Raw genomic sequence first — 23,607 nt, forward strand, 5'->3', positions numbered from 1 at the left:
GAGTAGCATCAATAGTAGTGATACCAATGCTGGGATTTCTATCGGATCATGGATATGCCTCCCCAGAACATCACTGACCCACACCAAACCGGTTATGCTGAACAAAGTTATAGGCAGCATTAACATTCTCCACAGCTTTTTTTTTTTTTGTGTTAACTATGTAGTGTGGAAAGTAAAAATCACAGTGATCTAGTGGTCATTGAAATGTGTTCAGATTTGGCAAATTGATGATGATTCATCTCATAAATCATCATACACTGCTCTCCCCTACACAGCCTGCCTTTACAAGTTGAAAGTATCGGCACTGGTATCTGCAGTACTATCCCTGTATTTACTTGGTATCGAATTGATACCCAAATTTCACACACTGCTTGTGGTAATGTATCAGTATTGTTTTCAGTTTTTAGCTCATGTGATCTTTTGAGCTCGTATAATTGGCCAGATCTCAATGCTGTCTCTCTCTTTTACAACCTCTTTTAACTCTGTCTCCACTCTGACTGCTTTCAGCAGTCGTTAGTTGACCTGCACTGAAGAAGAATCACTTTTAATTGAAGTCTCAGGTTGGTGCAGCAGCAGAAGTTATATTGTTATATTGAACCCTAAAATATGGAATCCAAAGTTACTGTCAACAGGACTGAAGTTGTGACTGGCTTACATCCCTGTTATGTAATAGAGGACTCCAATTACAGACTGACAAACAGCCCATCCATTGCATGTGTATTCTTGTATGCATTCCTTGCTTTATTGTCCATTTTCACAATATGTGGAAATCTTCTTGTACTAATCGCTGTGATTTACTTCAAACAGCTCCAAACTCCTACTAACTCTCTTATCATCTCTCTGGCTGTGGCTGACCTGCTCGTTGGGATTTTGGTCTTTCCTCTCAGCATGGCATTCTCTCTCAGCTCATGTCTCTATCACGAGGGTTTGTTTTGCAAAGTGCGATACAGCGTTGACATTTCACTGAGCACATGTTCCATCCTGAACCTCTGCTGTATTTCTGTTGACAGATATTATGCCATTTGCCAGCCTCTGACATATCAAACTAAAATCAGCCACCATGTTGTTGTAATCATGATCCTGGTGAGCTGGGGGGTCTCTGGGATAATTGGAATTAGTGTCACCATTGCTGGATTAAATAATGGAAAATGTGAGGAATCTTGCTTGATTGACGTTTTAGTGGAAAATGCTGTTGGACCCGTATTATCATTTTACCTCCCAGTGATCACAATGCTTTGTATCTACCTAAAGATTTTCTGTGTTGCACGGAGACAAGCACGCAGCATCCAGAACACAACAAAGTCTGGAGAAACTGCCAGCAAGAAGGAGAGGAAAGCCACCAAAACTCTGGCTATTGTTTTGGGAGTTTTTATATTATGCTGGACTCCTTTTTTTCTTTCCATCACGTTTCCACCTTTTACTGGTGATTCAGTACCAGTTCCTGTGACTGAAACTCTTAACTGGCTTACACTGGCAAATTCAATGCTAAATCCATTTATTTATGCTTTCTTTTACAGCTGGTTCAGGTCAGCTGTCAGAATGATTATTTGTGGAAAAATATTACACGGTGATTTTACTAATACAAAATTGTTTTGATATAATGTTCGAGGTGCATAAAAAAAGACAATTATTAGAGCAAAGGACAAAAGTGAGAGGTTTAACATTAAAAAATACATTTTAATGAATTATCTGTAGCATCACACACAATTTTTCTTCGATTTGGGTACGTAAGTGTGGATCTTTTAATTACAAATAGTTATTGAATGCAATGAGCTGAATAGCAAATAAATTTTGAATTGTTGTATCAAATCAAAAGAAACTCACCAACTGTTACAGATTTCTACATGTGCCCCAAAATAACCTGATAAAAAAAAAAAAAACTTTGTTACATCAGCATTGTGAAGACTTCTTTGTCACTTGTTTCTAAAATGATAAATTAAAAATTTAAAAATTCTCTCTTACTTGGTCTGTGTGTGTGTGTGTGTGTGTGTGTGTGTGTGTGTGTGGGTGTGAGACTGTTCAGTGAACCATTTCAGACTTATTACTAATAGACTATACTAAAAAAAAAAAATTTTTAGTTAATAAGAAATAAGGAATATATTTGGATAGCACTGCTGCCTGTTTTGCTGTGTGACCACAAGAATAAAATCCGTATTCATTGGTGAATTGTTCCATATTACAATATCACTACTTATCAAAACAATTTAAATGTGGGAAAACAAGTGCTTTTGTGTGTAGACTGAAATGACTGAAATTTTAACATTTCAAACTTTATGAAAATGAACTAAGGTTGAACATGGGTTTGATGTTAGTCATATGAAGGACACAAAGGCTATAACTTCAAGTTAGTTTGCAGTTGAACACATTAATTCACTCTGAGGTAAACAGGCACTCTGAGGAAGGCAGCCAGGCACTGTCCTTCCTACACCTGTCTTGCAGCTAATTGTGGAATATATCAAGGCTGGATGTTGCAGCACTTCTCTGCCAGATCACCCCCGCCATTATGGTCAGTTTTAGTCCACCTCTTTGACCTGTTGCTTGTAATTGTGAGCTTTTCTTTCTTTCCCTTCTTGCTTCTCTTATATTCCTGCTCTGTGCACCTACAGGAACATTGCTTAGGTGGAAACTTGCTTATGCTTTGCCGGTGGAAAACTCCAGCTCTACTTACCTGCTCTGACATAAGCTCTCTGTAACCTGTCAAAGGATGGACTTGCCTGCTCACACACCTGCCTGCTCTCCAATTCTGGGATTACTGCCAGTTGCCCACAAACTCCTTTCAAGTCTCCATTCACTCTTAACTCAAGTAAGACTGTGAATAACTATCAGGATATCACAAGTGAATCAAATTATCCTGTTGACCGCCTGCTAATTCCTTATCTCCTCTCTGGCAGAGCTCCCGTGTGCAAGCCTGTAGTGCTGCTGAATCTCCCCGCCAACTACTCTTCATCAGTAAACCATTCATTCCTTAAGAGTAAACACTTTAAGCTTGCCAACTGTTGTCTGAATCTGCTCTTTTGGGCTGCCTTTTGCCAAAACATCTGGCAATTATCTTTGGGATTCAGGACAGGTGTACACAGAGAGCACCAAATTTCTCTTTTTTTTAACCACGTTTCTTGTGAGACTCACATGTGTTGACTATGCAGAGCTTAGAGGTGAACCCAAATACAGGAGTCAAGAAAAAATTGACAAAAATGTAACCTAGTAAGTTGACAAATAAGTAAAAAAAGAAAAAATTTAAGCACAGGAAGCCAAGTCCAAATGATTAGAATGACTTAATTACTTAATTAAGAATTAAGGGGTAAGTAAGGATTGTGGTCCTGTGGCAGAAAGCCAGGTGGCTGAAACATTAGAGGACTGAAGAGATCTCAGATTCTACAGGTCTAAGTTAGCATAACCCTATGATTTCATGATAACCTTATGTTTCTCAGCTTTCAGAAATCATTAGAATTTTTCCAATAGGATAAACGGTCGTGTAATTATGGTTATTCAAAACGCGTTTGATCAGAAGTTTCAGTGGTGATACGCTCAGCATTAAGCAGCTGTTCACGGCATTTAAGGGCAGGTAACAGGTGCATTGGTGGTGATCACCCGCTGTTAAAGGGCTAAGTTTCTACCGGTGGACGAGAGGGTTGTTTCTCTGAATCTTTGCACCAGAGAATTGGTCCTGATTGTCATTCATGTATACGTCAAATGATAGTTCAGAGTACCCAGCCTTCCTGGAGTCACTGAGTGGGGTGTTTAAGGGTGCTCCATACAGTGACTCTGTTGTCCTACCAGCTGACTTCAGTGCTCACTTGGGTGATAAGAAATGGCCTGTCCTTATTGTACTTCTGTGCAAACCAGAGATTGTCCATAACTAACACCATGTTCAAACATTAGGATGTACATAAGTGCACGTGGCAATGATTTAGTTTGACATGTGTTGCTGTGAAACTGGATTGGCAGACTCAACATCTTCAAGAAGGGGGATCTGGAAGGAGGGAGTGTTCTCCAAATATCAGGGGTTCACACCCCTCAGCCTCCCTGGGAAGGTCTATGTCAGGGTCCTAGAAAAGAGAATTTGTCTGTTAGTCAGACTTCGGATTCAAGAGGAACAATGGGGTTTTTGTCCGGTTTGTGGAACAGTGGACCAGCTCTTGTGCGTGGGAGTTTAAATGTGTTTTGTGGACTCAGAAGGCTGAGTGCATGTCATTTGGCTTCATGGATAGATAAAGGTGGGTATCATCTGCAAAGCAATGTAAATAAAAGCAATGCCTTCTAATAATCTAAGGAAAGCATGTATAATGTAAATATAAATGATCCATGGAGATGAGTAAATGGTCAGAGGCCATAAGAAGATAATCTGTAACCTTCACTAATGCCGTTTCTGTACTGCAATAAATTCTGAATCCTGACTGAAACTTTTCAAACAAACCTTTGAAAATGATCAGTTAGCTGTTTTAAGTTGGCCTCCTGAGCGTCTATGTCTTTGGTGGTGGCCCGGCGGCCAGCCCCCTGAAATGCTTCGCGCACTGCTGGACCTGCAGCCGGCCCCTTGAGTTAATCTGTCTCAGCTGTTGGGCTCCTGATCAGCCCCCAGAACTGCCTGGGTTGGACTGTCTTTGCCCACGACTGGGCAAAACCCCAGAACTGTTTTTTTTTGTTTGTTTGTTTTTTGGACTTTGCTGCTCTCTGTTTTTTCTTTGTTCAGTTTCTCAGCATGGCATTCTCAGTACATGTCTGTATCACAAAGGTTTGCTTCGCTTATATTTGTTTGTTTGTTTGTTTGTTTTTAGGTTTTTCAGTAGAGACAAAAAATTGAACCAAACACTGAAATTATGATGAGGGTGACGATATGTAAAAATGTTGTTTATAGACTTCTGCTCTGTGATCATTGCAGACTACATTTAAGTGTTAAATGTTTGCTACCAATTTTAAAAAATCTGAGACTAAATGGGGCAGTGTGGTGGTTGGCACTGTTGCCTCACAGCAAGAAGGTCAATTCAATTCAATTTTATTTATATAGCGCCAAATCACAACAAACTGTCGCCTCAAGGCGCTTTGTATTGTGGGTAAAGACCCTACAATAATACAGAGAAAACCCAACAGTCAAAACGACCCCCTATGAGCAAGCACTTGGTGACAGTGGAAAGGAAAAACTCCCTTTTAACAGGAAGAAACCTCCAGCAGAACCAGGCTCAGGGAGGGGCAGCCATCTGCCGCGACCGGTTGGGCTGAGGGGAGAGAAAGACATGCTGCAGAAGAGAGCCAGAGATTAATATCAATTAATGATTAAATGCAGAGTGGAGTATAAACAAAGTAAATAAGGTGAATGAGAAGAAACAGTGCATTATGTGAACCCCCCAGCAGACTAGGCCTATAGCAGCATAACTAAGGGATGGTTCAGGGTCACCTGATCCAGCCCTAAACTATAAGCTTTATCATAAAGGAAAGTTTTAAGCCTAATCTTAAAAATAGAGAGGGTGTCTGTCTCCCGAATCCAAGCTGGAAGCTGGTTCCACAGAAGAGGGGCCTGAAAGCTGAAGGCTCTGCCTCCCATTCTACTCTTAAGTATCCTAGGAACCACAAGTAAGCCAGCAGTCTGAGAGCGAAGTGCTCTATTGGGGTGATATGGTACTATGAGGTCTTTGAGATAAGATGGTTCCTGATTATTCAAGACCTTGTATGTGAGGAGAAGAATTTTAAATTCTATTCTAGTTTTAACAGGGAGCCAATGAAGAGAAGCCAGTATGGGAGAAATATGCTCTCTCTGTCTAGTCCCTGTCAGTACTCGAGCTGCAGCATTTTGGATCAGCTGAAGACTTTTCAGGGAGCTTTTAGGACAGCCTGATAATAATGAATTACAATAGTCCACCCTAGAAATAATAAATGCATGAATTAGCTTTTCAGCATCACTCTGAGAAAGGATGTTTCTAATTTTAGAAATATTGCGCAAATGCAAAAAAGCGGTCCTACATATTTGTTTAATATGTGCATTGAAGGACATATCCTGGTCAAAAATGACTCCAAGATTTCTCACAGTGTTACTGGAGGCCAAAGTAATGCCATCCAGAGTAAGTATCTGGTTAGACACCATGTTTCTAAGATTTGTGGGGCTGAGAACAAGAATTTCAGTTTTATCTGAATTTAGAAGCAGGAAATTAGAGGTCATCCAGGCCTTAATGTCTTTAAGACATTCCTGCAGTTTAACTAATTGATGTGTGTCATCTGGCTTCATTGATAGGTAAAGCTGAGTATCATCTGCATAACAATGAAAATTGATGCAGTGCTTTCTAATAATACTGCCTAAGGGAAGCATGTATAATGTAAATAAAATTGGTCCTAGCACAGAACCCTGTGGAACTCCATAATTAACCTTAGTGTGTGAAGAAGACTCCCCATTTACATGAACAAATTGGAGTCTATGAGATAAATATGATTCAAACCACTGCAGTGCAGTACCTTTAATACCTATAGTATGCTCTAATCTCTGTAATAAAATCTTATGGTCAACAGTATCAAAAGCTGCACTGAGGTCCAACAGGACAAGAACAGAGATGAGTCCACTGTCAGAGGCTGTAAGAAGATCATTTGGAACCTTCACTAATGCTGTTTCTGTACTGTGATGAATTCTGAAACCTGACTGAAACTCTTCAAATAAACCGTTCCTCTGCAGATGATCAGTTAGCTGCTTTACAACTACTCTTTCAAGAATCTTTGAGAGAAAAGGAAGGTTGGAGATTGGCCTATAATTAGCTAAGACAGCTGGGTCAAGTGATGGCTTTTTAAGTAGAGGTTTAATTACAGCCACCTTGAAGGTCTGTGGTACATAGCCAACTAATAAAGACTGATTGATCATTTTTAAGATTGAAGCATCAATAACTGGAAAGACTTCTTTGAACAGTCTAGTAGGAATGGGATCTAATAAACATGTTGCTGGTTTGGAGGAAGTAACTATTGAAGTTAACTCTGAAAGATCAACTGGAGCAAAAGAGTCTAAACAAATACCAGCAGTGCTGAAAGCAGCCGAACATGAAGAATAATCTTTGAGATGGTTATGATTTTGATTTTGAATTCACTATCTGGCTGGGACCTTTCTGTGTGGAGTTTGCATGTTTCCCCAGTGTCTGCTTGGGCTCTCTGATGGTGCTCCGACTTCCTCCCACAGTCCAAACACATGTAAGTTCCAATGACCCTGAATTGGATGAATGGAAGATTTTCATGATTCAAGTTTAATGATAAGTGGACCATCATTAAAGTGACTCTTTTCTCCCATCCTCTTTTTTAAGATAAATGTCATGGTCCACAATGACAAAGGTTAAAATAAATACTGCTTCATTCTTCCAATAGACTTCCAAGGACTTCTCAAAATCAAACCCATGGTTTCAAAAAAATATGTTATATTGTTTTTTGTTACCTTCTCTAACAACAGAGTCTTGGTTCCTTCAGGTATTCTTGATGTTCTCACATTCACTGATGACTAGCATCAATAGTAGTGATACCAATGCTGGGATTTCTATCGGATCATGGATATGCCTCCCCAGAACATCACTGACCCACCACCAAACCGGTTATGCTGAACAAAGTTATAGGCAGCATTAACATTCTCCACAGCTTTTTTTTTTTTTGTGTTAACTATGTAGTGTGGAAAGTAAAAATCACAGTGATCTAGTGGTCATTGAAATGTGTTCAGATTTGGCAAATTGATGATGATTCATCTCATAAATCATCATACACTGCTCTCCCCTACACAGCCTGCCTTTACAAGTTGAAAGTATCGGCACTGGTATCTGCAGTACTATCCCTGTATTTACTTGGTATCGAATTGATACCCAAATTTCACACACTGCTTGTGGTAATGTATCAGTATTGTTTTCAGTTTTTAGCTCATGTGATCTTTTGAGCTCGTATAATTGGCCAGATCTCAATGCTGTCTCTCTCTTTTACAACCTCTTTTAACTCTGTCTCCACTCTGACTGCTTTCAGCAGTCGTTAGTTGACCTGCACTGAAGAAGAATCACTTTTAATTGAAGTCTCAGGTTGGTGCAGCAGCAGAAGTTATATTGTTATATTGAACCCTAAAATATGGAATCCAAAGTTACTGTCAACAGGACTGAAGTTGTGACTGGCTTACATCCCTGTTATGTAATAGAGGACTCCAATTACAGACTGACAAACAGCCCATCCATTGCATGTGTATTCTTGTATGCATTCCTTGCTTTATTGTCCATTTTCACAATATGTGGAAATCTTCTTGTACTAATCGCTGTGATTTACTTCAAACAGCTCCAAACTCCTACTAACTCTCTTATCATCTCTCTGGCTGTGGCTGACCTGCTCGTTGGGATTTTGGTCTTTCCTCTCAGCATGGCATTCTCTCTCAGCTCATGTCTCTATCACGAGGGTTTGTTTTGCAAAGTGCGATACAGCGTTGACATTTCACTGAGCACATGTTCCATCCTGAACCTCTGCTGTATTTCTGTTGACAGATATTATGCCATTTGCCAGCCTCTGACATATCAAACTAAAATCAGCCACCATGTTGTTGTAATCATGATCCTGGTGAGCTGGGGGGTCTCTGGGATAATTGGAATTAGTGTCACCATTGCTGGATTAAATAATGGAAAATGTGAGGAATCTTGCTTGATTGACGTTTTAGTGGAAAATGCTGTTGGACCCGTATTATCATTTTACCTCCCAGTGATCACAATGCTTTGTATCTACCTAAAGATTTTCTGTGTTGCACGGAGACAAGCACGCAGCATCCAGAACACAACAAAGTCTGGAGAAACTGCCAGCAAGAAGGAGAGGAAAGCCACCAAAACTCTGGCTATTGTTTTGGGAGTTTTTATATTATGCTGGACTCCTTTTTTTATTTCCATCACGTTTCCACCTTTTACTGGTGATTCAGTACCAGTTCCTGTGACTGAAACTCTTAACTGGCTTACACTGGCAAATTCAATGCTAAATCCATTTATTTATGCTTTCTTTTACAGCTGGTTCAGGTCAGCTGTCAGAATGATTATTTGTGGAAAAATATTACACGGTGATTTTACTAATACAAAATTGTTTTGATATAATGTTCGAGGTGCATAAAAAAAGACACTTAATTATTAGAAAAAAGGACAAAAGTGAGAGTTTTAACATTAAAAAATACATTTTAATGAATTATCTGTAGCATCACACACAATGTTTCTTCGATTTGGGTACGTAAGTGTGGATCTTTTAATTACAAATAGTTATTGAATGAAATGAGCTGAATAGCAAATAAATTTTGAATTGTTGTATCAAATCAAAAGAAACTCACCAACTGTTACAGATTTCTACATGTGCCCCAAAATAACCTGATAAAAAAAAAAAAAACTTTGTTACATCAGCATTGTGAAGACTTCTTTGTCACTTGTTTCTAAAATGATAAATTAAAAATTTAAAATTCTCTCTTACTTGGTCTGTGTGTGTGTGTGTGTGTGTGTTTGTGTGTGTGTGTGTGTGTGTGTGTGTGTGTGTGAGACTGTTCAGTGAACCATTTCAGACTTATTACTAATAGACTATACTAAAAAAAAAAAATTTTTAGTTAATAAGAAATAAGGAATATATTTGGATAGCACTGCTGCCTGTTTTGCTGTGTGACCACAAGAATAAAATCCGTATTCATTGGTGAATTGTTCCATATTACAATATCACTACTTATCAAAACAATTTAAATGTGGGAAAACAAGTGCTTTTGTGTGTAGACTGAAATGACTGAAATTTTAACATTTCAAACTTTATGAAAATGAACTAAGGTTGAACATGGGTTTGATGTTAGTCATATGAAGGACACAAAGGCTATAACTTCAAGTTAGTTTGCAGTTGAACACATTAATTCACTCTGAGGTAAACAGGCACTCTGAGGAAGGCAGCCAGGCACTGTCCTTCCTACACCTGTCTTGCAGCTAATTGTGGAATATATCAAGGCTGGATGTTGCAGCACTTCTCTGCCAGATCACCCCCGCCATTATGGTCAGTTTTAGTCCACCTCTTTGACCTGTTGCTTGTAATTGTGAGCTTTTCTTTCTTTCCCTTCTTGCTTCTCTTATATTCCTGCTCTGTGCACCTACAGGAACATTGCTTAGGTGGAAACTTGCTTATGCTTTGCCGGTGGAAAACTCCAGCTCTACTTACCTGCTCTGACATAAGCTCTCTGTAACCTGTCAAAGGATGGACTTGCCTGCTCACACACCTGCCTGCTCTCCAATTCTGGGATTACTGCCAGTTGCCCACAAACTCCTTTCAAGTCTCCATTCACTCTTAACTCAAGTAAGACTGTGAATAACTATCAGGATATCACAAGTGAATCAAATTATCCTGTTGACCGCCTGCTAATTCCTTATCTCCTCTCTGGCAGAGCTCCCGTGTGCAAGCCTGTAGTGCTGCTGAATCTCCCCGCCAACTACTCTTCATCAGTAAACCATTCATTCCTTAAGAGTAAACACTTTAAGCTTGCCAACTGTTGTCTGAATCTGCTCTTTTGGGCTGCCTTTTGCCAAAACATCTGGCAATTATCTTTGGGATTCAGGACAGGTGTACACAGAGAGCACCAAATTTCTCTTTTTTTTAACCACGTTTCTTGTGAGACTCACATGTGTTGACTATGCAGAGCTTAGAGGTGAACCCAAATACAGGAGTCAAGAAAAAATTGACAAAAATGTAACCTAGTAAGTTGACGAATAAGTTAAAAAAAAAAAAATTAAGTACAGGAAGCCAAGTCCAAATGATTAGAATGACTTAATTACTTAATTAAGAATTAAGGGGTAAGTAAGGATTGTGGTCCTGTGGTTCAGACAGCCAGATGGCTGAAACATTAGAGGACTGAAAAGATCTCAGATTCTACAGGTGTAAGTTAGCATAACCCTATGATTTCATGATAACCTTATGTTTCTCAGCTTTCAGAAATCATTAGAATTTTTCCAATAGGATAAACGGTCGTGTAATTATGGTTATTCAAAACGCGTTTGATCAGAAGTTTCAGTGGTGATACGCTCAGCATTAAGCAGCTGTTCACGGCATTTAAGGGCAGGTAACAGGCACATTGGTGGTGATCACCCGCTGTTAAAGGGCTAAGTTTCTACCGGTGGACGAGAGGGTTGTTTCTCTGAATCTTTGCACCAGAGAATTGGTCCTGATTGTCATTCATGTATACGTCAAATGATAGTTCAGAGTACCCAGCCTTCCTGGAGTCACTGAGTGGGGTGTTTAAGGGTGCTCCATACAGTGACTCTGTTGTCCTACCAGCTGACTTCAGTGCTCACATGGGTGATAAGAAATGGCCTGTCCTTATTGTACTTCTGTGCAAACCAGAGATTGTCCATAACTAACACCATGTTCAAACATTAGGATGTACATAAGTGCACGTGGCAATGATTTAGTTTGACATGTGTTGCTGTGAAACTGGATTGGCAGACTCAACATCTTCAAGAAGGGGGATCTGGAAGGAGGGAGTGTTCTCCAAATATCAGGGGTTCACACCCCTCAGCCTCCCTGGGAAGGTCTATGTCAGGGTCCTAGAAAAGAGAATTTGTCTGTTAGTCAGACTTTGGATTCAAGAGGAACAATGGGGTTTTTGTCCGGTTTGTGGAACAGTGGACCAGCTCTTATGCGTGGGAGTTTAAATGTGTTTTGTGGACTCAGAAGGCTGAGTGCATGTCATTTGGCTTCATGGATAGATAAAGGTGGGTATCATCTGCAAAGCAATGTAAATAAAAGCAATGCCTTCTAATAATCTAAGGAAAGCATGTATAATGTAAATATAAATGATCCATGGAGATGAGTAAACGGTCAGAGGCCATAAGAAGATAATCTGTAACCTTCACTAATGCCGTTTCTGTACTGCAATAAATTCTGAATCCTGACTGAAACTTTTCAAACAAACCTTTGAAAATGATCAGTTAGCTGTTTTACGTTGGCCTCCTGAGCATCTCCGTCTTTGCTGTTGGCCCAGCGTCCAGTCTCCTGAAATGCTTCGCGCACTGCTGGACCTGCAGCCGGCCCCTTGAGTTAATCTGTCTCAGCTGTTGGGCTCCTGATCAGCCCCCAGAACTGCCTGGGTTGGACTGTCTTTGCCCACGACTGGGTAAAACCCCAGAACTATTTTTTTTTTGTTTGTTTGTTTTTTGGACTTTGCTGCTCTCTGTTTTTTCTTTGTTCAGTTTCTCAGCACATGTCTGTATCACAAGTGTTTGTTTCGCAATTTGCAACGCAGCTTCAATATTTCACTGAGCAGCCTGAACCTGTGGGGATGGGGGGTGTTGGTTGTGATATCTGAGAGGGCAGGCAGGTTAAATGCAGAAAGGGTCTCAGGCTGGAGAGTAGTTACCACGAGGGATAGCTGACACTCTGGCAAAGATCGAAGGCTTGAACTGGCCCTTAAATGGCAGGACTACTTGCAGCCAGATGAGTCTCAGGTGTGTCAGACTGCAAAGCGGGAATTCAGGCAATACCCGGGAGAGGAGGATACCCCCAGCCCAGTCCGACCCCTGGAGTGGGAGGACAAAGCTGTCATGTAACGCTGTGGCAGGGAAGGAAGAGGACCTCGATGTAGGATACACTATGTGGAAAGCTTAATTAAAATTAAAGCTTTATTTACTGAGTGCAGAACCAAAAAGCAAAACATAATCCAGGGCAGGAAGCACACAGCTGAACCAGGAAGTCAAACATTGACAAAACACTGGCATGCGCACTGACGTGAATACTGACGACCAGGACAATGACAAGGATGTAACAACAAGCCGGGGAAACTCAGGACTTAAATACATGAGGGCTGATGAGGGAAGTGGACACATCTGGGAAACACAGGTGAACAACATAATACTAATGACAAAGGGGAAGCAAACTAGAACACAACACACAGGGAACACAGGACTGTCAAAATAAAACAGGAAACAACTAGACAGAGACAGGCATGTGGACTTGACTTACAACACTGGGAAAAACCAAAACAACAACACATGAGACCAGGAACTGGACAGACACTGGAGTACCACACCGGGAGCAGGGAATCAATATAAATAACCATAACTAACAAATACAAAACATTAAACAAACTATGATTCTAAATAAGCAAACTAAGAAAGACAATGAAGGGTGGAATCACAAAATGCAGGGCATAAGGCCCAGGATCATGACAAAAGCACTTCTAAAACAACAACAAAAATAGCAGGATCCTGACACCCAAGTGGTCTATGTTGGCAAACTCAGTGTGCCTCATTAGCACATGTGGAGCCCCACATTTATTCTTGAGTATACAGCTACATGCCAGTGGCTCTGTGAGGAAGAAGGTATGAAGTCAATCAATTCTTTGAGCTTAAGTCACATTAAAATGCTAACATGCTGATGGCTACCAGGTACAGAATGAATAATTTCCAAATTTCAACACTGAATACAAAAATTTGGTTAAAATTTGTTGAGATAATTTTGTCACGACTGATGAGCCAACAAGCATAAAATGGATCCTGGTTTTTAGCACAACCAACTACAATCAGGCTGGTAACTGAACTGAAAAAAAAATAGACAGTGTAAAAGATGGATGCAGCCTCCAGGTTTGAAAAGTGAACCCAAGGTTAAAGTGTCTTTAACCTTTATGGGCCTGTGGCTCAGGTGGCAGAGTGGGTGATCCACCAATCAGAAGGTTGGTGCTTTGATCCCCGGCTCCTCCAGTGTGTATATGGAATGACCTCTGGGCAACATACTGAAGCCCAAGTTGCCCCAGTGTAAAAATTGGAGTGTGTGCATGTGAATGTTAGGGTACTTGGACATAGTGTTGTACAGTAGGTGTGCGATTTGAATGAGGTGAATGAAGCTTGCAGTAAAAAAAAAAAAATCATTCAGTGCTCAACTACTTAAGAAAAGTATTATAGAAGTAACACTCCATTTATTATATTTAATGGACAACAGGTGGTGGTACCAGTCACTCCAAAAAGCTTTCCAGTCCTATAGATGTCTATGGCAAAACGACTCTCTGTCTCTCAGTAAATACTTTACTCATGAGTTTATGAGCTCAGTCACTTGTCACATTATGCCATATTGAATTAAATATTAAGTCCATTTTGTAAATTTTAGTCATTATTATTATGAGAAAGGAAGAGTAGTGTGATCATCAAGGTTTATAACAGGAGTTTACAAACAATGGGTGCTGTCAAGGTAGCTATTTGCATCTTTCATGATGTCTGTGTCATCGATGTTGCACTTTTGTATTAGCATTTAGACGACTGGCACAACTTAATCATGGAAATGTGTCATATCGTGCTTTTGGGGGTTTCATCCTTCCTTTAATCTTTTATATAATTATAAACCTGTTTGTGCATGTAAAAGTTATTCCAAGTTCAAAGTAAAAAGCTGATGGCATAGGAATTACTCATAGAAACCCTTCTGAGCTCCCTGAAAAAGTATGTTGTTAGTCTTGATTTTTCTTCCTTTGTTAGTTACAAACACCTGCCAATTGGCTGGTTTGGCAAGTCCTCGGAGAATGAAGAGCTGCTTAGTGATTTTAATTTTTATTTCCTTGCAAGAGCCACTTGTACTGCCTTTAAAAATGAGTTACTGAAACAAATAAACCACAAGTTCATAAAGTGTAAGAGGGAGTTGCAGGTATAGTTAATGTGTTAATGTCTGTGCTATGAGAAATGCAGTGAGACTAAAGTAGAGTGAGAGAGCTGGTTTATTAAGCATTTCAGGAGGAATGAAGTGGTAACTAAGAAGGTGATGTGTTTTGGTAGGTAGGAGTTGGACGATGCTGCTGGAAAGCAGGTGGGCTTTGATTGTGTTCTGTGGTCTTCAGCTTTAGGGACTATTGTTAAAGGAGTGGCAAACTAACAGATGCTGATTCACATGGGGGGGGGTCTGAGAGCTGCGATAGCTGAGACGTGCAGACAGGGTGGCAGCAACTGAAGAATGTTATTGATGTCATCTTGATTTGATTATTTAATGAAACATTTAGAGACAAGCCATAGACTTGTGTTTAAAAGGGAGTTTATATAACTGACCAATTGGACACAGGTTATGTATCATAATCTATTCTTTCAGAGCCTTCTTTTTTTTGCACTTCTAGTGAAAATGAATTAAATCAATTGAATTTAAAAAATACAGTATTGTGACCTGGCACATGATGTCATTTACATGAAAAGTCTGCATCTGATTGGACAACTACATAATGCAGCTGTTTTGCTAATGATACGGGGCTGATAAAAACTGAGGCTGTGCACATTGTCACAGTATGGAAGAACCCCTTATGTACATACTTTAGGTTCAGCATTTGAAAGGTAAAATAAAACTAAAGGATTGTTATTGTATATTTGCATCTGTGCAGGGCAAATTTCTTAAAAATCACGACTGGAATATAATTTATAGGAACCCAGAAAGATGGCACCAGACATCCCTGTCAACCACACTGATGCTGATGACTTGCATCCCTGTTATAAAGTAGATAAGGTCTCTTACATGGTAATAAGCACCCCTTCCACACTCTGTGTTTTACTGTGCATATTTCTGGGCTCATTATCTGCTCTAATCGTGTGTGGAAATCTTCTTGTAATAGTCTCCATCATTTATTTCAAACAGCTCCACACTCCCACTAACTCTCTGGTCCTCTCGCTGGCTGTGGCTGACCTGCTTGTTGGAGTTTTAGTCTTTCCTTTGAGCATGAAATTCACTGTTAGTGTGTGCCTGTTCTATCAAGATTTATTCTGCAAAGTACGAGACAGCTTCGATGCAACCTTGAGCACAGCTTTCATTTTGAATTTGTGTTGTATTTCCATTGACAGATACTATGCTGTGTGTCAGCCTCTGACATACAGAAGTAAGATGAAGGCTCATGTTACTGTGATCATGATCCTGGTAAGCTGGAGTGTTTCTATTCTCGTTGCTGTTGGCTTTCTTGTTGCAGGATTAAACCATGAGAAATGCAAAGGAGATTGTATTTCTGATGTTCTACTTGCAAACATTTTGGGACCAGCACTCTCATTTTATCTCCCAGTGATTATAATGCTCTGCATCTACCTGAAGATTTTCCTCGTTGCACAGAGACAGGCACGGAGCATCCAGAACACAACCAAGTGTGGAGCAACTGTGAGTAAGATGGAGAAGAAGGCCACTAAAACACTGGCAACTGTTCTGGGAGTTTTTCTCATGTGTTGGCTGCCTTTTTTTCTTTGTTTTAGTTGTCAGCTATTGAAACAAGTGTCAGTGCCACTTGCTGTGTATGAAACACTTAACTGGCTGGCACTGTGCAACTCTATGCTAAATCCCTTTATTTATGCTTTCTTTTACAGTTGGTTCAGGTCAGCTTTCAGAATGATAATTTCAGGAAAAATATTTCAAGGTGACTTTGCTAACACAAAACTCCTTTGATTTATTTTGAGTTGGGAGTGATGAAACAGTTATGTGTAGACATTGTCTCATCTCATAATGTGTGTAATTAGATATTATAGATTTTACAGACTGTAAAGCTTCTTTTGGCAAACCTCTGATATTGGACTATAGAATTAAAAACAACTAAAATGCAGGCTGTGTGTGAGCACTACTTATTTGTGATTCCTCCTTAAAATATAGCTTACATATCATGGCAATGCACACACAGTATACACATTGTACTATATGCTGCTTGCAGTGCACATAGTATTTAACATAATTGTTATTAGACTACTCTCCTTGTGTGTGCAAAAGTGTATATTTCAGCAGCAAGCCAAACTCCATTCAAAACCATATGTGAGTCAGGATGTAGCATTAATGCTCCAGGTGCTTTATTTTAAGCTGCATTCAAATGAATGGGTGAGTGTGGTGAAACTTTTGACTGGTACTATATTTTAAACATTATTCAAGGAGTTAATCAACTCGCTCAGCGATGAAGCACGAGAAGAAAGACAACAAAGTACAAACGTTTGTGGTATTTCACTGTGTCCAGTTTAGTTCAATTCAGTTTTGTTTAGATTGCAGCAATACACAAAAGCAGTCACCTCAAGGTGAAGACTCTACATTATTAAAATCCACATGACTCAAAATGAAAACCCTGAGGACCTGCGTGTGCTGACGTCTTCTTCTTTGCCAGTGGCTCTGAGAGGAAGCACATATCTATTCACTGTTGTGATTTCAGATGAAGTCAACCTGCAAAAAAGTTGTAAGATATTAACATGCTTATCAAATATTATCATTACACATGCCACTGATTCTGTTGATAACCTCATAGGTATATTGTGATTAAAGCAAAGCACTGGACCTGCTGGTGGTCACAGAGGAAACTGATCACTAAAGGAAAACCCCTGAAAACTCTGGATGTCTTTATGGAGTGACTTTAGACACACGTGTGACAGCAGCATTGAGTTAATATCCAGAGTTTTAAGCACAGCTGATGTGAATTTCTTTAAAAAAAAAAGATGGCTGCAGGTTCCAACTGTGAAAAGTGAAGCCATTGCAAAAGCAGTTTAAATTAGAATTTTTCTAATGGCCAACAGGAATTTGATTATATAGAAGTCTGTGGAAAAAAGGGTTTCAGTTCACGTTAACTGACCTTACTGGTTTATGGCAGGGAATGCTAGTTTGAAGTCTTAAACCCCATTCATAAATTTTCACTGATGAACAATCAAGGCTCTGGTTTATAGAATTATAATTTTTGTCAAAGATATTCATTGCTATTTGTGAATTTAAATTCACACATTGCACATGAAAGAGTGTGGCTGCTGGGTAAGCACTGCAGCAGAGAGTCATGCTCTCACTGGCAGCTCTGCTCTCGAACCTGAATTCTGTTTGCTCGAATCAATCTGACTTTTGATTTACCACTTCCTCATATGTCACTCCCATTTTTTTGTACCCATTGGTAGTTGATTCATTCACTCACTTGAAAGCTGAGAAATGATTTCACAGAGGAAAAGTCCACTTCTCCTCACTAATGGTTATTTTGCTTGTTTTCGTGCAGACTGCTGAATTTTATTTATATTCTCTGTGACACCACTAGTCACTCCATGTGCTGATGCACCTTTACTGAATGGAACATGATATTCATTTTGTAATTTACAGTCCCTGTTACAATCAAAAAGGGGATGAGGAGGGCCGGTTTATCTTTGATGACTGTATGATTTCAGCTACTACGGTCTCAAAATGCCGAGATGGTCACTTTCAGTTTGAGACTTTGGGACTCAGTAAACAAATTGGTGACACCATGATGATTGCATCCATATTTTATATGCAGTCTATGATTCCTCAGTGTATAAAGATACAATTAAGAAAGATACTTATTTAAAAAAAAATAAATTATCAGTTCATAACTAACAAAGTTGTGGTGCAGTTCAGTCAGACTAACAACAATTCTAAATTGTTTTGTTTGTTTGTTTTCAAATTCCAGACTGCAGAGATAAACTGATGATCGAAAAGCAGAAGATCCTCTGTGTCTGTCCTGTGTATTACAAATGAGATGAAGACTTATCAATAGGCCACCAAACTGTGTACAAATATCTGACCACAATCTGTTCATTCAGTCAGCTAACCCAATACACACACTAATGAATCACCAAAGATTACTCATTTCAAATTTTAAATGTTCTAAGTCACATACACACACACGCATGCACACACACACACACACACACACACACACACACACACACACACACACACACACACACACACAGCATACATTTTTAACCATCGTTGTCATTATGGTATATCACAAGATACAGAATCTCACATCTGATTGGGAAAGTGAACTTCTAGTATCATAATAATGATGCAGGAACTAATAAATATCAGGTTGAAGTTCTGTAGAGTCTCACAGCAACAAAGCACATCCACTGATACAGAAGTGGGCATCTGTGGCGTTAACATGGTATTAAAAAAACAGAAGAAAACTCAGTGTTTGTCTTTGTGCATTGTTATTGACCAGTATATGTTGTAATCAGGCTGTTGAAGTAAAATTTGATTATGTTTCATACTGAATGAATCGGCAACTAAACTGCAGGAATATAAAAATATTCTAAACAAGATAATTAGCATGAACAGGACTGATGTTATTACTGAGATGCATCCCTGCTATAAAATAGATGTTTCTTACATACTGACCAGAAAGCCTTCTGCACTGTGTGTACTGTTTCATACTGTCCTCTGTTTATTAACTGTTATAACTGTGTGTGGAAATCTCCTTGTAATAATTGCTGTGATTTATTTCAAACAGCTCCACACTCCCACTAACTCTCTCATTGTCTCTCTGGCTGTGGCTGACCTGCTCGTTGGGTTTATAGTGTTTCCTCTTACAAAGGAATTCTCTATAACTTCGTGTCTTTACTACGATAATTTATTTTGTAAAGTACGAGGCAGCTTTGATGTCTCACTGTGCACAGCTTCAATTCTGAATCTGTGTTGTATTTCTATTGACAGATATTATGCAGTGTGTAAGCCTCTGACATATAAAGTTAAAATAAATGATTATATTGTCAATATGATGGTCCTGGTGAGCTGGGCTGTTTCTGCCCTAATTGGAATTAGTTTTTTAATTGTTGGAATGAAAAAAGGAAAATGTACCAGCAACTGTTTAACTGATGCTATAGTACGAAACATAATGGGACTTATTTTCTCATTTTACCTCCCAGTGATCATAATGTTGTGTATCTATCTGAAGATTCTGCTTGTTGCTCAGAGACAAGCACGCAGCATCCAGAACACAACAAAGTGCAGCACAGCTGTCAGTAAGAAGGAGAAGAAGGCCACCAAAACTCTGGCTATTGTTATGGGGCTTTTTCTGATGTGTTGGTTGCCTTTCTTTCTGTGTACCACTGTGCGTGGTTTCCTGCATGTTTTTATGCCACTTCTTCTGAATGAATTTCTTAACTGGATAGCTCTGTTAAATTCAATGCTAAATCCATTTATTTATGCTTTCTTTTACAGCTGGTTCCGATCAGCTCTCAGATTGATCCTTTCTGGAAAAATTTTTCAAGGTGACTTTACTAACTCAAAACTGCACTGATGTATGCTCAGGACTGTTATAAAAGCCACGATGTAATCAGTTCTGAAGAAAGGAGATCAAATATAAAATGAGTTTTCCTGTCTCTTTAGTTACATTTTCACTGATTACCACTGTATACACTCTATAATTTAACATATATAGAAATGATGTCTAATGATATCTGTCTTTGCTCATAAAAACTGCTATGATGCATTCACACAAAAAAAATTTACCAATGCTTGAGGCTATACAATGCAATATAACCGAGGTAAAATAGATGATGATATATATTGAAATATACATTCCTAAAAAAAACAAAGTCTCTTGAAAATCATTCAGTAATTATTTATCATCCACTAGCATTGGGGCCTTTGTGGTAAAAGGAAGGAGAAATAACCTACTTACAAAAATGTACCCTTTACAAAATAAATTTCTGTAAAATAAAATTTTTCTGAACCAAAGACAAATGGATGTCCTCCAAGCATTTCAATGGAAAGCCGTGATATGAAGTGTTTTAAAGGTTTAATAACTAATATTTAAATCATCAACTGGAATGAGACTGAGATACTGAATTTGGGGTTTTCATTAGTTGTCAGTTATAATCATCAAAATTAAAAGAAACAGGCATTTGAAATATATCATTCTGTGTGTAATGAATGAATATAATATACAAGTTTCACTTTTTGAATGGAATTACTGAAATAAATCTACTTTTTCATGATTTTATGACCAGCACCTGTATGTTTTACAGGAAGGAGGATAGCAGTTCATGCAATTGTTTCACAGAACAAACAAACCTTTGTGACATGGAAAATGTTTACCTGTGGTGATGACGTCTGGCATTTTCAAGAATGTGCGTCTTAAAGAGCCTCACTCATGTTTAAATCCACAGGAATGTACAGTACTGTGGAAATGTTTTGAGCCACCCTTCATTTCTTTATATGTTGCCAGCAAAATGGAAAATGGGTGATTTACTGAAACCTCTGGACACATACAGGCTGTACAAAACTGGAAAAATATTAACTAATAACCTACGGAGGAGGGACGGGATTTAATAAGTGTTCAGTTCTTCCCACTCCTTTTCAATATGTAAACTGAATCAGAACTGGTGGAGCAATATTGGAGTGTATTCTGCATTATTTTGTATAGTATTTTTTCTCTTTTTAACCCTAAATGACTTTTTGTATGTTGTTTACATGATTGAAATTAACTGAAAACAAAAGAACAATACTCTGGAGCGACTTATAGTCCGAAAAATACGGTATGCTTATTATGTCCAGTTTTAGACTAACATGGCGATTGTAAAAAGTCTCTTTCGAGACTTTATGTTGGGACTCAGTAAACCAATAAGTTATGTCATGATGATTACATCCATATTCTATATACAGTCTATGATACCTCAGTTTATAGCACAATCAAGATGCAATTAACCAAGAAACTAAATTTAAACAAACTAGACTAAGGCTACGTTCACACTGCAGGCCGAAGTGACCCAATTCCAATTTTTTGTGAAATCTGTTTTTTTTGGGTTTTTTTGCATGGTCGTTCACATTTCCAAATATGTGCAACTTGTATGTGATCTGCTGTGTAAACTGAAAACAACCTAAAAGTGTCCCACATGCTCAGTAGAGAACCCAATGACGTCACATGTAACACGTTTGCAGAAGCAAACTTGGATCAGGACGCAGAATAGTGACTTTCTCGAGTGTCACTGACGTGCAGGTTGGATGAATGTGACCTGGCCGTACAGACACAGGTCACACTTGAAAAGATCAGATATGTATCGGATTTAGGACCACATATCCAAGTGGCCAGGGTCAAATTTGTAAAAATTAGATCTGTGTTTTTCAGACTGCCGTGATAAAATGAGATACAGGTCGCACAAGGGCAAAAAAAAAAAAAATCAGAATTGGGTCACTTCAGGCTGCAGCGTGAATGTAGCCTAAGTTTATAAACCGTCAGACTAAGATAAAGGTGTAGTTCATAGAGTAGTCACACTAACTAGAAATCTAAAGTTTTTCAGTCGCTGTTACAGTATCAGTTGCCAAATGTTTGATGCTCTATTTTTAAAAAAGCAATCCAGAAAGCTGGGACATCTTACTATTCATCACTTACTGAAGAAAATAAGAACAGTCCCAGGTTTCTTTTCAGCACTGCAGCCGGGCTGACAAAGAGTCAGAGCTCTGTCGAGCCAAAGTATTCCTTTAACTGGTAATGACTTTGTGACTTTCTTCAAAAATGGTATTTTAACCATAAGAGAAAAAAAAATCATAACCATGTTCCAGATGTATATTTACATACAGCTACTTTCCATGCTACTGATATTTATTTAGACTCATTCTCTCTGATTGATCTATCTCTGTTAATGGGCTACATGCCACAGGCCTTTAAGTTGGCAGTATTTAAACCATTACTTAAAAAGCCATCACTTGACCCAGCTGTCTTAGCTAATTATAGGCCAATCTCCAACCTTCCTTTTCTCTCAAAGATTCTTGAAAGAGTAGTTGTAAAACAGCTAACTGATCATCTGCAGAGGAACGGTTTATTTGAAGAGTTTCAGTCAAGTTTCAGAATTCATCACAGTACAGAAACAGCATTAGTGAAGGTTACAAATGATCTTTTTACAGCCTCTGACAGTGGACTCATCTCTGTTCTTGTCCTGTTGGACCCCAGTGCAGCTTTTGATACTGTTGACCATAAGATTTTATTACAGAGATTAGCGTCTGCTAAAGGTATTAACCTCCTGAGACCCTGTGTCCACACATGGGGACATTACATTTTGGCTTTGCTGCACCTTATCCTTCACTCTGCTCAATAGTATTTTATACTTTGTTAAGTCGTGTTGTTTTCATTGTGTTATGCTATAAAATCCCATTGTCCACATCTGAGGACATTTTTTTTTCTCCCACAAACGTATGTAACAACCATGTACAACTTCCTGTTTAAAGAGGAAGCTTAGTTTATATACATACCAGGTCCATCTAATCAGAAATATCTAGAAGAAATTAAAAATGCATCGCAAACAGGAGCTCAGGTCTCAGGAGGTTAAAGGTACTGCTCTGTAGTGGTTTGAATCATAGTATCTAACAGATTCCAGTGTGTTCATGTAAATGGGGAGTCTTCTTTACACACTAAGGTTAATCATGGAGTTCCACAGGGTTCTGTGCTAGGACCAGTTCGATTTGTTTTTCTAGCCTGTCATGTCTGGCTAGGACCAAGTCTATTTACATTGTCCATGCTTACCTTAGGCTGTATTAAAAGAAGGCATAACATACTGGCCTACTATAATTTATTACCATTATCAGGTTGTCCTAAAAGCTCCCTGAAAAGCCTTTAGCTGATGCAAAGTACTGCAGCTAGAGCGCGAGCACATTTCTCCCATATTGGCTCTCTGTTAAATCCTGAATTGAATTTAAAATCCACCTTTTTTAATATAAGACCTTGAATGATGAGGCCCCAACTGATTTTAAAGACCCCATAGTACCATATCACCCCGGTGTACGTACTTCACTCTCCGACTGCTGGTATTCAAAAGTAGAATAGGAAGCAAAACCTTCAGCTTTCAAGCCCTTCTTCTGTGGAACCAGCACCCAGGATGGATTCAGGAGACACCCGTAGTAAGTGTTTCTTCTTCACTAATCGCTTTTCAATCTCTCTGTGTTTAT

At 39.0% G+C, this 23,607-nt stretch overlaps 4 protein-coding genes across 4 annotated transcripts; all 4 read left to right on the top strand.

The window, feature by feature from the left end:
• Nucleotides 1–606: 606 nt before the first annotated feature.
• Nucleotides 607–1,596, top strand: LOC115773890 (trace amine-associated receptor 1-like). The gene has a single exon (XM_030720820.1). It carries the CDS (start codon nucleotides 607–609, stop codon nucleotides 1,594–1,596), a length of 990 nt encoding a protein of 329 aa, XP_030576680.1.
• A 6,468-nt stretch (nucleotides 1,597–8,064) lies between these two features.
• LOC115773891 (trace amine-associated receptor 1-like) lies at nucleotides 8,065–9,054 on the top strand. Its single transcript, XM_030720821.1, has one exon. The coding sequence runs from the start codon at nucleotides 8,065–8,067 to the stop codon at nucleotides 9,052–9,054; it is 990 nt and encodes a 329-aa protein (XP_030576681.1).
• Nucleotides 9,055–15,375: 6,321 nt separating this feature from the next.
• LOC115773893 (trace amine-associated receptor 1-like) lies at nucleotides 15,376–16,362 on the top strand. The gene has a single exon (XM_030720823.1). The coding sequence runs from the start codon at nucleotides 15,376–15,378 to the stop codon at nucleotides 16,360–16,362; it is 987 nt and encodes a 328-aa protein (XP_030576683.1).
• Nucleotides 16,363–18,982: 2,620 nt separating this feature from the next.
• On the top strand, nucleotides 18,983–19,963 carry LOC115773897 (trace amine-associated receptor 1-like). Its single transcript, XM_030720826.1, has one exon. It carries the CDS (start codon nucleotides 18,995–18,997, stop codon nucleotides 19,961–19,963), a length of 969 nt encoding a protein of 322 aa, XP_030576686.1. The 5' UTR covers nucleotides 18,983–18,994.
• Nucleotides 19,964–23,607: the final 3,644 nt, after the last annotated feature.

Source organism: Archocentrus centrarchus, chromosome 24 (genome assembly GCF_007364275.1).
Source record: "Archocentrus centrarchus isolate MPI-CPG fArcCen1 chromosome 24, fArcCen1, whole genome shotgun sequence".
Taxonomy (NCBI): Eukaryota; Metazoa; Chordata; class Actinopteri; order Cichliformes; family Cichlidae; genus Archocentrus; species Archocentrus centrarchus.

Bases quoted from the DNA above. Each gene is read 5' to 3' on its own strand.
- LOC115773891 (XM_030720821.1), top strand. From the start codon at position 8,065: ATGGAATCCAAAGTTACTGTCAACAGGACTGAAGTTGTGACTGGCTTA.
- LOC115773893 (XM_030720823.1), top strand. From the start codon at position 15,376: ATGGCACCAGACATCCCTGTCAACCACACTGATGCTGATGACTTGCAT.
- LOC115773897 (XM_030720826.1), top strand. From the start codon at position 18,995: ATGAACAGGACTGATGTTATTACTGAGATGCATCCCTGCTATAAAATA.
- LOC115773890 (XM_030720820.1), top strand. From the start codon at position 607: ATGGAATCCAAAGTTACTGTCAACAGGACTGAAGTTGTGACTGGCTTA.